At 68.8% G+C, this 13,011-nt stretch overlaps 1 protein-coding gene across 3 annotated transcripts in view; it reads right to left on the reverse strand.

Moving 5' to 3' along the window:
• Positions 1–11,684, reverse strand: part of ADGRL1 (adhesion G protein-coupled receptor L1) — a 31,311-nt gene extending 19,627 nt beyond the window's left edge. For 2 of the 3 annotated variants that reach the window (XM_070058887.1, XM_051835820.2), the window contains exons 1-3: positions 10,885–11,684; positions 2,116–2,280; positions 1,127–1,340 (exon numbers count right to left, since the gene is read on the reverse strand). In XM_070058887.1, coding sequence (XP_069914988.1) covers positions 1,127–1,340; positions 2,116–2,185 — 284 coding nt within the window. In that variant the 5' untranslated portion in view covers positions 2,186–2,280; positions 10,885–11,684. The remainder of the gene's footprint in view (positions 1–1,126; positions 1,341–2,115; positions 2,281–10,884) is intronic. The other variant, XM_051835821.2, reaches the window with a different exon arrangement.
• Positions 11,685–13,011: the final 1,327 nt, after the last annotated feature.

A 13,011-nucleotide genomic window follows, 5' to 3' on the forward strand; every position in this document is an offset into this window, starting at 1 on the left:
GGGACAGAATCCAGCGCCCCTCAAATAAATCTTAAAAAAATTACAAACGTGGTGAATTTCTCATCACTTCTATGAAAGGAGAAAAACGCCCACAAGGGCACTCGGCTTTGCTAGCTGTCAAGTGCACGTGACCAGGTTCTGACCAATGGGGAGAGTGGGTGTGGCCAGGGCCGTCCTCAGGGGCGGGGCTTGGACCCCTCGCATTGTGCTGGTTCCTCAGGCTCTGAGGGTTCCGCCTGGGCGGCTCAGACCCAAGCGCAGACGCCGGGGGCCGGCACCGGGGCCTGGCGAGTTCAGCCTCGGCCTTTGCTGCCCGCGTCCCCTATGGACGCGGGTTTGTGTCCCAGGCGCCTCCCATCTGGCTCCCCGCTAGTGCGCCTGGGAAATCAATAGCCATGGGCCTCCGTGCTTGGACCCCAGCACCTGCGTGGGAGACCCGGGTGGAGCTGCTGGCTCCACCCTGGGCATTGCAGCCACCTGGGGAGGGAACCTGCCTGCCTCTCCCTCTCTTTCGAATTCTGATTTTCAAATAAATAAATAACAGTATTCCAGGCAGGGCGGCACTCAGAGGCAGGTTCGGCCGAGCCCGGCGGGGTGCGGGAAGTGGGAGTCAGAAGCCGGGCAGGGCGTGCAGGGCCCCGTGGGTTAGGAGGAAGGCTCTGGCTTGTGTCCGGAAGGCGCCGGGAGCCACAGGCGGCTCCCAACAGGGGCAGGAGGGGACCTGACTCGCTGGCACCCCCTGGTGGCCAAGGGGGAAAGTACACACTACACACAGGCGCTCGGGCTCCTGCACACGCAAACGCGCCCGTGCACACACACACACACGCCCCTGCACGCTCCCTGGCACGTCTGTCATCTGTGTGCCGCCTGTCCGCTCCTCGGACAAGCCTGGTGACAGGTCAGGGGTCAAAGGCCGTCCTTCTAGCCCGAAGACTCCACGCCAGCACCCGCGATGCCTAGACCCCTGGAGGAGAGTTTGGAGGAGGCAGGCGGGGGGGGGGGTTCATTAGCCTCTCAGACACGGAGAGGGGAGGCAGAGGGGGCACCTACACCCCACACGAGACCCAGATGGCGCCCCGGCCCCCGGCTGGGGCACAGGGGCGACCGGGAACGCGCACGCGCGCACCTCTGCGACATGATCTTGAACGCGTCAGGCAGGTAGCACTGCACGTTCTCCATCTGGAAGGGGTCAGCGTCGCAGATCTTGTCGTCCGTGCGCCCGTAGTTGGCGTTCTCCACCATGATGACGTCGCTGCCCGGGCAGCGCAGCTCGATGGGGTACCCCTCGCACGCCAGCTCCCGGCGCATCAGCCCGAAGGGGAGCCCCGCCCGGCTCAGGCCTGCGGGGAGAGGGCGGCGGCGGCGTCACGCCAGGCCTCCAGGGTGGCCCTCGGGGTCGGGGTCCCCGCGCCAGACGTCCCTCACCCCCAGCCAGGGAGCACAGACCGGGCAGTGAGCACGGGTCAGGGACCTCAGGCCCAATGGCCACGGAGATCTGGTCCCCCACCCCCGCCCGGGGGCAGTGCGGCGGAGCCTCCCCAGAGAGAGGGGGGTTTTTTGGGGTGAGCTGAGCGGGTCCCGGCTGGGAGAAGTCTCACACGTGTTCCAGCCACACCATCTGCCTGCTCATCTAATTTTAGGCTTGCTGGGGGGAGGGGGGTCTGGGAGGGAAGGCCGGGGGTGGAGGGCTGGCTCACATGGGTCTGGGGGCGGAAACCGCCCCTCGCCAGCCCAGCCGGGGCCGGGTGGGCAGAGAACACCAGAGGAGGCCAGGCTGGCTGCCGGCTGGCTGGCCGGAGCCGTGCCAAGGTCCTGGGGCCACACTGAGCGTCACCTCCATCTCTGCACAGGAGGAGGAAGAGGAGGATGCAATGGGGGGTGGTCAGAGCCCAAAGCCGCCCACCGCCACGGGCACTGCTTATCTGGGTCGCTGGCCCCAGGGTGGGGGTGGGGGGCAGGATCTGGGGGCCTAATTAGTCGTTTTTTAACTAAACGTCAGGCGGCTCACTTTAATTAGGCCTTTTTCCCAGTGAGAGCCGAGAAAGGTGATCACAGGGAGGGGGCGGGGTCTCCCACGGGCCCCAGGAGGCCGCAGCAGGCACCTGAGCACCTTACCTTGGGTGGCCGAGGTGACCAGTACGGCGGTGACACACAGACTCCAGAGCACGGCGGCCAGGCGGGCCATGGCGGCGGCCGGGGGCGCGTCCGGGGCTCTCAGTGGCCTGCGCCAGGGGCCTCGCCCCACATCACCAGGCGGCCACCACGGCCTGGCCCACCAGCCTGCGAGGACATGGCAAGTGAGGCAGGGACAGCGGCCGGCCCCCCACCCCAGCGGGGCCCCGGCTAGGGGTGGGGGGCTACACTGGAGCCATCACGGCCTGCCTGCTGGCCACCCAGGGGCTCCCACCTGCAGCTAGGGGGCAGCGCTACCACCTGCAGCCACGGGCGGCGCTAGAGCCTGCTGGCCGCCCAGGGGCTCCCACCTGCAGCCAGGGGGCGGCGCTACCACCTGCAGCCACGGGGCGGCGCTAGAGCCTGCGCTGCCCGCCTGGGAGCTTCCACCAACAGCTGGGGGCGGCACTTCCACCTGCAGCCACGGGGCGGCGCTAGAGCCTTCGCTGCTCTGCAGTGGGGACCACGCCCCACGTTCCCTCTGCCTCCTGCACCTCCTCCGTTCGCCCCCAGGCTCCCGCGGCTGACAAGGGTCCCCTTGCGACCCTCCTGCGTCCCAGGGCCTGGGTGTCCTCCCAGCGAGGGGCTCTTCTCCCACCCCCACCCTGCCTCACCCAAGCCCCTGCCTCCTGTATACAGTGCTTTGGCCACTACTTAGCACCCAGCTGGCTGGAGCCACAGAGCTGGGACCGGGACGCCCAAGTCCCCACCTCCCCCTTGGGGAGCCCCTCGGGGTGAGCTGGAGACAGGCAGGCGGGGTGGGGGTAGGGGAGACAGAAGTGACCCTCCTCCCCCACACTGGGGCCTACACCGGTGCCCACCCCTGCCCCTTTCTCACAGCCACTCTGCTTGCCCCCTCTGCCCTGCAGAGACAGGACCAAGCCCCTCCCCTGACCCTCACCACCCCCTTCTCAGCACTCTCCCTCCCCCCACCAGCCTGTCCTACGGGCTCCACGCAGCCCCTACTTCCGTTTCCCACCCCCCCACCCTGGGGCCAGTGGTCCCCTGTCCTGCTCCGGCTGCTCCTGCTCTTCCTCGTCCGCCCCAGGACCTTTGCACTGGCTGCTTCCTCCCACGACTCTGGGCTCCTTCACAATGCCATGGAGCTATGGGCCTGGCGTGCGGGACGCCCCCCTGCATGCTCTGCTCATGGGGACCACGCCAGGCACCAGCATTGAATTACCACCCCGACCGCTGTGACCAGTCCACTTCCCAGCCGCCCCCCCCCCCCACGCACGCACACAGAGCTCAGGGGTCGCTGAGCCTTCTGGGGTCTCGGCTCCTCACCCGGGGGCCTGGGTTTGATGCCACCAAGCTCACCGGCCCCGTTCCCCCTGCTGTCCCCGGAACTTCCCAGCCCCGCCCCTTTGACTGACAGCTGTCCTGGAGTGGGGAACTCACCACTGGCCCTCAATAAACAAAACATTGGGGCCCGGCGCTGTGGCCTGGCCCCCACCGGGCTGCCGGTTTGAGTCCCGGCTGCTCCACTTCCCATCTAGCTCTCTGCCACGGCCTGGGAAAGCAGTAGAACATGGCCCAAGTCCTTGGGCCTGTGCACCTGCGTAGGAGACCCGGATGGAGCCCCTGGCTTCAGTCCGGCCCAGCCCCCAAGCCTCCCTCGCATGCCCACCCCTGACTACACTGCAGGAGGAGGGGGATTCTTACCACCTTTTCCTGGCCCGGCTCCCGGCCAGGGTCAGGTCCACGGGGTCTCCCCGAGTCCTGTCCCAGGCGTCAGGAGCAGGCGGAAGTCGGGTTAGGGGCAGGGAAGTCAGGTGCTGGGGGCAGCTGCCCCACGTGACTGCCCTGCACACCGTGTGACCTTGACCTGGTCGCTTCCCCGCCGGTTGCCTTAGGGCTGCTCAGCCGCAGGGTTCTGGTTGACACCGGGCCAGCTCGGCCAGCAGAGGGCGCTGTCCGTGGCACCTTCTGGGGGCGGGGCGAGGAGGGCGGGCCTCGCCCCTTCCCCACCCGGCATCAAGGTTTCAGGTGCCCCCTACTTGGGAAGCCCTCCACCATTCTCTTATCACTGTCCACACCTCCAGGGCGGAGGAGGGGGGCGGGAGCGGGGGGGGGGGGGCGGTCTCTGCTTTGTCTTCAGCCCCACCCACTCAAACCAAAGACCCAGGGGGTCAGTCGGGGGTGCCCCACCCAAACCGCAGGAGCAAAGATCCTGCCTCCTCTTTCTCCCTAAATCCAGCTCTGGAATAACCCCTGGGCTCTGTCCACACCACAGGTCACCCCAGCATTGGTTCCCCGCCCCCAAGCTGACCCAGCAGCTGTGCCTCTGGTCATAGGCCCTGCTGGCTTCCCAGATGTCCCCCGGCCCTTTGATTGCTAAAGTAGTAGGCTAAGTCCCATATCCAGGGCACAGGTTCGAGTCCTGGCTGCTCCACTTCTGGTCCAGCTCCCTGCTAATGCGCCTGGGACAGCAGCAGGTGCATGGACCAAGAACTTGGGCCCCTGCACCCACATGGAAGACCAGGATGGAGCTCCTGGCTTCAGCCTGGCCCAGGAACTGCATCCGGGTCTCCCACATGAATTGCAAGGACCCTGGGTCCATTTTGCCCTGCTGTCCCAGGCGCATTAGCAGGGCGCTGGACTGGAAGTGGAGCAGCCGGGACTCAAACCAGCACCCGTATGGATACTGGATTTGCAGATAGCGTCTTTACCGGCTATGCGACCGTGCTGCCCCCTCTGCCCCCACCCCCAAAACGACCTGGACAAGTTGCTCCCCTCCCCTCCGACCCCGTGGCTCCCCCCCCCCCCCCCACACACGCAGCCTCAGCCTGCCCCTGGGCTGGGAGCCGGCGCCGACAGCCGGGACAGAGCGCCCTCGCCTGGCGGCTGAGAGACATTGCAGCTCCGTGTTGGGCGGCAGGTGCAGGGTCCAGCAGCCTCCCGGCCATGGCCGCGTCCCCGTGTGCATGGAGGGACAGACCCTGGCCGCTCCTCCGTCCATCTGGGGGACCCCACGTCCACCCTCTTACCCTCCCCCATTCCTTGTCCCCTCATATGGCCCCTAGACCACGTAGCAGGCCCCCAGATCCAAGCTCACACAGGAATCATAACTTTGGGGGACCCTGCTCACCCCGGAACAGCAAACTGCCGGGAGGGGGCGGGGCAGCGGCCACTTCAAGTGCCTTCCACGGGTCACTCACTGGATCAGGGACCCCCAACTGATAAAGAGGGCGCGGACTCGAATCCAGGCCTGGGCAGGGGAAGGGGCCGAGGGGGCACACTGGGCCCACACCTACCAGTCAGGTGTCCCCAGCCCTGGGCTCTTGTCGCCTGCGTCCCCTCCTCCCACGCCTGCCGCCGCCACCACCCCCGACTCGGGGCCTCAAGTCTCGAGGGTGGGCGGCTCTGTCCCCGTACGCCCCAGGCTGGGGGGCGGCCAAGGTGCTGGAGAGGGGGCGCCGCCAGCCTGCGTTGCCACAGCAACCTGCCTCCCGCAGGCGACAAGGGCGGCTGGGGGTGGGCGTCTGCGCCCAGCCGCCAGCCCCTCCTGCCTCAGCCCACACCCCAGACGCCGCCTCCTCCAGGAAGCCTCCCCACCCCCACCCCGTGGAGCCAGGGCAGGGGTCCAGGGACCCAAACTCTTGGGTCTGAGTCTGCTGTGTGGCCCTGGACGGGGGTCTTGGCGTCCCTGAACCCACTGGCCATCTCGCTCTGGTACAAAGCCCTACCTGGGAGAGACGAGGCGAGGACCCAGGGTGCCCAGGGGTGCTGGGGGCAGGGCAAGGGTCCCCGAGGACCCCAAGGCCCAGGTGCTCAGGCTCCAGGCAGACTCGGGGTCCTTCTCTCCTGCACACCCCCCACCCCCCAAGTCACTTCACACTGCTCCTTGGCCCTCCCCGCGGAGCCCCCCCCAAGCACCTGCCCTCCCCTCTCCACGGTCCCTCCCCTCCAGCAGCCACCAGAGGCGCTATGAGCACCTCCTGCAGGTCCCTGCTGAGCTCAGAACCCTCCAGGGCTCCCAGCTGCCAGGCACACACACCTGCCCCAGGGCCCTTGCACGGGCCGAGCCTGCTTCCGCAGCCACCCACCCAGCTCCTCTGTCTCCCTCGGGTCTTTAGAAGCTCCTGGTGCTCCCACGCCTGCCCTGTCGAGCCCAGGGGGTGACACAAGGAGGTGAGGCAGGCATGGGGGAGGTGACCAGGGAGGCTGTGTGGGACCTTGTGGGCCTTGGGAAGAGATGAGCTCCCATATGGATGCCACAAAGCAGGGGCTGGCATGCGTGTGCATGAGACAGCGTCTGGGAACCCGTGTACAGGCCACTGCCAGGTCCCCGTGACGGCCGCCTCCTCCGGACAGTCCTCCCAGACTTGCACACCTCAGCAGGCTGGTGGAGCCCTCACAGCGAGCACTGTCCACCCTCCAGGTGCCCCCCCAAGCTCCCCCGGTTCATGCCAGGCAGTGGGAACCAGACCAAAGAAGTCGATTCTGGAGCCGTAGAGGGAGGGGAAGCCAGGACAGGGGGTGGAACTTTTAGAGAGAGTGACTGGCGCTTTGGCCGCGGTGAGGCAGCGGCCTTGCAGGTGCGCTCTGAGGAGACACAGGCTGTGCAGAGGCCCTGGGGCTGATCAGGCCACGGCAGGGTTAGGGGGACCTGGTGAGGGGTTGCGCAGGGCAGGAGGCAGCCAATTACAGATGGACAGGTCACCGCCCATCCCGGGGCCAGGGAGTGAGCCAAGAACAGGGTTTTAATATTTTTTAAATACACCTTTCTTTAGTTCCATTTTATTTGAAAGGCCCAGCGACAGAGTCCTTGCGTTGCTGGGTCACTCCCCAAAGGCCCACAGCACCCAGGGCTGGGCCAGGAGCTCCAACTGTCCCACACAGCAGCAGGGACCAGGCGCTTGGGCCAGCACCTGCTGCCTCCCGGGGTGCGATTGCGTAGGGAGCTGGCTGGGAAGTGGAGCAGCCAGGACTCCGCCCCTGGTTACAATGGGGGGAGGAGCCAAGGACGTCCAGGGGCGGGGCTAATGCCGTCCAGGGGCGGGGCTCAGGGCAGCCGCTCTAGGGGCTGCCTTCAGGGCTGGCCCCCTCCAGAGATTGCAGTGGCCCGGATGTCAGCGGTGTCTCCCTCCAGCCTGGGGTTCCTCGTGGGCCACACAGGAGCACCCACTGGGCGCCAGCCCCTCTGTGACCTGTGGGGGGCTCTGGTTATTTTTAGCTAGGGGGGGAAGGGAAGCAAGGCTATTTTTAGCTTCTCTATTGAATTTTCATCTCCCCCTGGTTTTCATGAATGCCCCTTGCTGTGCAGCCAATGACCCGGGGGCCAGGGGCGGAGCTAAATAAGGGTGAGGGTCTCTTTCTAGAGGGGTGGGCGGTGGAGTTGGGGAAGCGGATGTTTGCCAAGGGGGTCCCCCACTTCCTGTTTTGGGATCTGAACTTGCAAGGGCACACAGCCGCTTGGGGGAACCACTTGCCCAGCCCAGATTCATTCACGCGTCTGTGTACCCCAGGGTACCCCCAAAGGGGACACACACAGGGGCTTGGAGTCTTTAGAGAGAGGCCCCTCCCACTCGTCCAGGCTGCAAACAGGACCCCTGAGTACGGGTGCCTGTCAAGGTGAGGTGTGAAGGCACAAGGGCAGCCAGTGACCGCTTGTGCAAAGGCACTGGGGTAGGGCGGTGATTGGACTGGTGGACGCACATCAGCACAGGAGGAGGGGACACAAGGTCAGCCCCGCCCCCCAGGACTTCTCCAGCCTGGGCCTGACGCAGTGGGGGGACCCACGCAGGGGAGGGGGCTGTGAGGGGATGCCCTCCCCCCAACCCCAAGCCTTCTGAACTCCCACAATAGAAGCCCCCTGTGTGCAATGCCTTATGGCGAAACCATGAGCTCCCGGCATGGACAGGACCCGGCCGCTGTCTGTCCACCGTCCCCAGCATGGCGCGCCCCGCACGCAGAGCCGCTGGGAGAGGAGGCGCGAGGGGCCCGGGTGCGGGGAGCACACACCTGAGCGCGCCACCAGGGCCGTGCACACAGGAGATAGACAGCCCCGTGGGCGCGCGTGCCGACGGCTGCTCCAGCGAAACTCACACACACACTGGCCGGCCACCAGGGCCGCGTCCACAAGGGCGGGTCACCGTCCCAGCCACACCTGCGCAGAGCAGGTGCACACACACACAGACACACACCTGCCAAGGGGCGGGATTTCCTGTCTCTGCTGAACCCCCCTCCCCACCCTGGAACCCCAACTTTCTGTTCGTCTGATAGCAGGCACTCTTTGCCCAAAGCAGAGTCCAGGGTCCCCGTCAGGGAAACTCCCCCCACCCCCAGCCCCGACCTCTAGGACCCCTCCCCCCTGCCCGCCGGCCGCCTCCCCACGGACCCGGCGGCGTCTGGAAATCGGATCTGATCCAGAGAGAAGAGCCCACACAGAAACTAGAGCCTGGCACGTCCTTGGCTACCCGTCTGGCTGGACGGCTGGGGGAGTGGGAGCAGGGACGCCCCCAGACCCAGGCAGCGCGCGCGCACGCGCACAGACACACACACAGACACGTCAGGTGGAGCCGCCACTGCCACCAGCCAGGAGCCCAGAGCAGCACAGGCACCCACACGGGGCCCCTCCCGCAGGTGGCCAGGGCGGCCGGGTGGGGGTGGGGGCCTCCTGGGCGCCCCCCCAGGAGAAGGGGCTCCCCTGGGCAGGCTGGGAATAGAAACCAAGCCTCCCCCGCTCCCAGCTCCTCCCTGACGCCAAGCCCCAGGTGTGCTGGTCCCCGGCGCATGTCTCGTGGCTCCAGCCCCGCTGGAGTTACGCGCGACGCTCCCACGAGTGGGGCTCGGGGGGCGCAGGCGGGCGGGGGTGGGGGCAGGAGGGCACGGCGTGGCTCCTAGAAGGCCCTTGCCCAGGTCACCGAGAGGAGTTCGGGTTAGAAGAGAGATGGTGGCAGGTGCCCGGCTGGCTCCCACGTGCGCGCGCGCACACACACACGTAGGTGGCTCCGGGCACGCGCACCGTCGCCCGCCAACCGTGGAAATCCGTTCCCTTTCCCGCTTCCCAGGTGATCTTTCATCTCGCTAAGGAACGGCAAGACCGCGGCTGATTTTTCTACACGGTCTCCTCCGTCTCCCTGCGGTCCCCCCGCGATTCAGAGCGGGGAAGTGGGGAGGGGGGAGGGGGGAGGAGCCACCTGTCCCCAAAGCCGGGTCCGCACCCCGCAAACCCACCACCGACCTGGGCAATCCTGACCCCTCACCGGAACCCATCGCAGGCCAGGGAGTCCCCCCATCCCACCCCCCAGGCTGCTGGCACTAGCAGCCCGATTAGGTCTGGGGTCGCCTTAGAGCCCCGAGCCAGCCTGGAGGTCATCGGGCCTCCCAAATAGACCCCCTAACCCCAGGGGCTCCCCTCCCGCACCTGTCCCCACCCGGGCCCACGCTCACTCCCACAGCGGCTGCAGGAGCCTGCAGAGAGAGCGAGAGAGCGAGAGAGAGCGAGAGAGGGAGAGGCAGAGAGGCAGAGAGGCAGCCAGCCATCTTGGCCGCCATGTTGAGCCCCTCCCCCTCTCTCCCTCTCCCCCTCCCCCTCCCCGCGCACCACATGTTTGGATGTGGGCAGACAGGCGCGGGGCTCCAGGGTCGGTCCAAGCCGGGATGGCGAAGGGGGCCCCGGCGCCTCCAAGCTGGAGTGGACGCGGACACGCACGCGGCCGCCGTGGCTGGGGGGTGGGGGCCCACGAAGGGAGTCGAGTGAGGGGCTGGCCCGGCGCTCCCGCGAAGGGCAGAGGTGCCGCGCTCGCGGGGGCTGAGTGGCAGGCGCGGGTACCAGGGGCGCACTGGAGCCAGGCCTCGCTAGGGGAGCATTTGGCGGGGGGGGGGGGGCGCGCGGCCACACACTCGGATTTCTATCCCAGAACCCTCGCATGACAACTGCACCCCCACCCTGCCCGAGCACACCTTGGGGGGCTCGCCCTCCAAGCTGCCCCCTCCTCCTCCAGTGGCTCTCAGCCCTCGGCCTCTCCAGCTGAAATCGGGGACCGCGAAGGGAGATTCTGCCCGGCTACAGCCCCGCGCCCCTGCGGCTGCGGCCAGCCCGACACCCAGACAGACCCCTCCCGCGTCCCCACCCCCCACCCTCCACCGCTCCCAGAACCCGCGCCGCGGCTCCACCGAGGGAAAAACAACCCCCTCCCCCCCAGCCCAGCATCCTGCGGCGCCAGCCCCCCGACCCGGCTCCTGCGGGGTGGGGGTGGGGGGCGCGCACACGCACCTCCCCTGCTCACACCCAGACACCTACACAAACAGGGCGCCGAGCTCCCCCCCCCCGCGCGCACACGCACCGGGGACACGCAAGTACCGCCGCGCCGCTTCCCCACAAAGGCTGACGCGCGCGGCGGGCACACGCAGCCACGCGCGGGCACACTCGCCGCCCCATCCCCCGCCCCCCACGCCGCCCGCATCCCCGCGCCCCGGCAGCTCGGCGGGGGGCCGCCCCTGTCGGCTTCGTCGCCCACCCCCACTCCTCCTCCCTGGATGGTGGGGGTGGGGAGCGCGCCGCCCCCCCCGACGCCCCCTCCCGCGCGCAGGTGCGGTGACCCGCGGGCTCCAGCCTCCCCTCCCCCCACCCCCACCCCGCGCCCGCGGCTGGGACAGGCCCCGGCTCCCATCCGTCCTGCTCGTTACCCCCCGCCCCCGGCCCCGCACACCTGGCCCAGGTGCGGCGTTGCCCCCTCCAACCCGGGGCCCGCAGCCACTCACCTGTCCGGCGCTGCTCCCAGATCGGCCCCGCGCGTCTCTTCTGCGGCTCCGCGACCCCGGGCCCCCCGCCCGGCACATCTCCCGGAGCCGGGGCGGGCTGGGGGGGTTGCGGGGGGGGCGAGTGGCGGGCTGGGATTGGAGCGAGGGCGGCCTCCGTGTCCGTTCCCGGCCCCGGCTCAGCCCCGTCGCCACCGATCAAAAATGTTATTTAAAAAAAAAAAGAGAGAGAGAGGGGAAAAAAAAAAAGGCGGATCACACCGCCGCCCCCAAAGTCAGCGGCGGCGCAGGCTCGGGGCTGGGGGCGCGCGGGTCTGCGCCCCTCCCGGGGAGCCAGGCGGCGGGGCGGGGGCGGCGTCAGAGCTCCGGGGGCTGGGGCGAGGCGGCGGCCCCCGAGGCGGCGCCCGCAGCGGCCCGCATCTCCCCCGCAGCTCCGCGCCCCCGGCCGAGGCGGCACGTGTGCGCCCAGGCGACTGTCCCAGCCCCCCCACCCCCGCTTAACGCGGCCGCCGGGGCAGCCCCGCAGGCCCCCGCCGCCCGGCGGCGCCGCTCCGGGGCCCGCGCGGCCCCATCGGCCGGGGCTTTCCCCCCCCTCGGCAGGCAGCGGGGCGGGGGGCGCAGCAGCGCCGACGGCTCGCGCGGTCCCCCCCGCGGGGGGCTCGGGATGGGGGCTGGGGCCCGGGCGCGCGGGGTGGGGGGCGGCCGGAGCGGGGGGCGCGGCGGGGCCGGGCCCGTGGGCACCGCAGGACGCGCGGACCGAGCCGACGCCGGGCTACAGCAATGACAGGAGCCTGCTCGCCCCGCTCCCCGGCGCACCCGCTCCGGGATGGGGGGGCCGCGGGCGCGCGCAAAACCCGGTCCGGAGCCGCTGCCGGGGACGGGGCCGCCGCAGCCAGCCGGGGCGCACGGGGGGCCGGCGCGAAAACCCGGCCTGGATGTCCCTTCCCTGGAAAAGTGGGGACGACCGGGCGGTGGGGGAGGGGATGCGGGGCGTCGGGACGACCCGGAGCGGAGTTTTCCGCGGGGAAGCGATTTTTTTTTTTTGGTTGCCCAAACCTGGGTTGGATTCAAAAGGTGCAGGACCCACGTGGGGCGGGGCAGGTGGGAGAGTGGGGTGGCCCGGGATGGGGTGCGGGGTGGGGGGAGCTTGCGGCACGGCCCATATGCACCCCGGGCACGCAAATTTCATGCCGGAGTCTTCCTCCTCCGGGAGACGGAGTGATGCGTCAGGCCTAATGCAGTGGGAACAGCCGAAGACCCGGCCGGGAGTTCCCCGGGACCGGGGCGCTCGCGGAGGAGGGGGCTGGCTCGGTGGCCCGGCCTGGGCCCGTATCGGGGGTGGGGGTGGGGGAGGGGCAAAAGGCGGGCTGGACTCGGGGCGGGGGGCGGGGGGCTGCACCGGAGCGGAGCGGGCAGGTAGCTTAGGTTCCTGGATGCAGGTGGGGGGCGGGGGCGGGGGGCGGGGATGCTCGGAGGAGGAGGAGGAGGAGGAGGAGAAGGAGGAGGAGGAGGCCGCTACCCTGGGAGACCAGACCTACAATAAAAGGCCAGGGCGGCGCGCAAAGCCAGGACTGGAGCGCCCGGGGCCGGGCTGAGACCCCACCCCACTCCCAGCAAGAAGGACCCTGGCCATGGGGCAGGGGCTTGGCTCTGACCGGCCAAGCGGGGCGGGTGGGGGGCGGTTAGAATCCGTGAACGCCGCAAACGTCTTGCTTTGGGGTGCGGTGGCGCGGGGGGGGGGGGATAGGAGAAAAGGGAGAGAGGGGGAAAAAAATTGAAATTTCGGTTTCGGGCAACAGGCAAAACCCGGCAGGCGGATTTCCCAACTGCAGCTCAGACACAGAGCGTATCTAAGTAGGGCAAAGGACAGGCTTGGGGGTCCCTAGGTTTTGGGAGCCCCCTCGGCGTGACGCCGGGCTAAACTCAGGCTTGGATCCTCCGGGACGGAAGGCCCAAGTGGCAGCTCCCTCGGAAATATTAGGAAGGGTCTGGGGGCGGCAGGAGGACACAGAGACCCTGGGGAGCCCCTCCCCCCTCCAGCCCAAGCTCTTGGCAGGTTGGGCTGGCGTGGGCTTGGCTGTGAGTTGGGGGCCACACCAGAACTTTCCCCGGCGGGGCGGTGGGGTTGGG

The sequence above is a fragment of the Oryctolagus cuniculus genome, chromosome 16 (assembly GCF_964237555.1).
Source record: "Oryctolagus cuniculus chromosome 16, mOryCun1.1, whole genome shotgun sequence".
In the NCBI taxonomy this organism is placed as follows: domain Eukaryota; kingdom Metazoa; phylum Chordata; class Mammalia; order Lagomorpha; family Leporidae; genus Oryctolagus; species Oryctolagus cuniculus.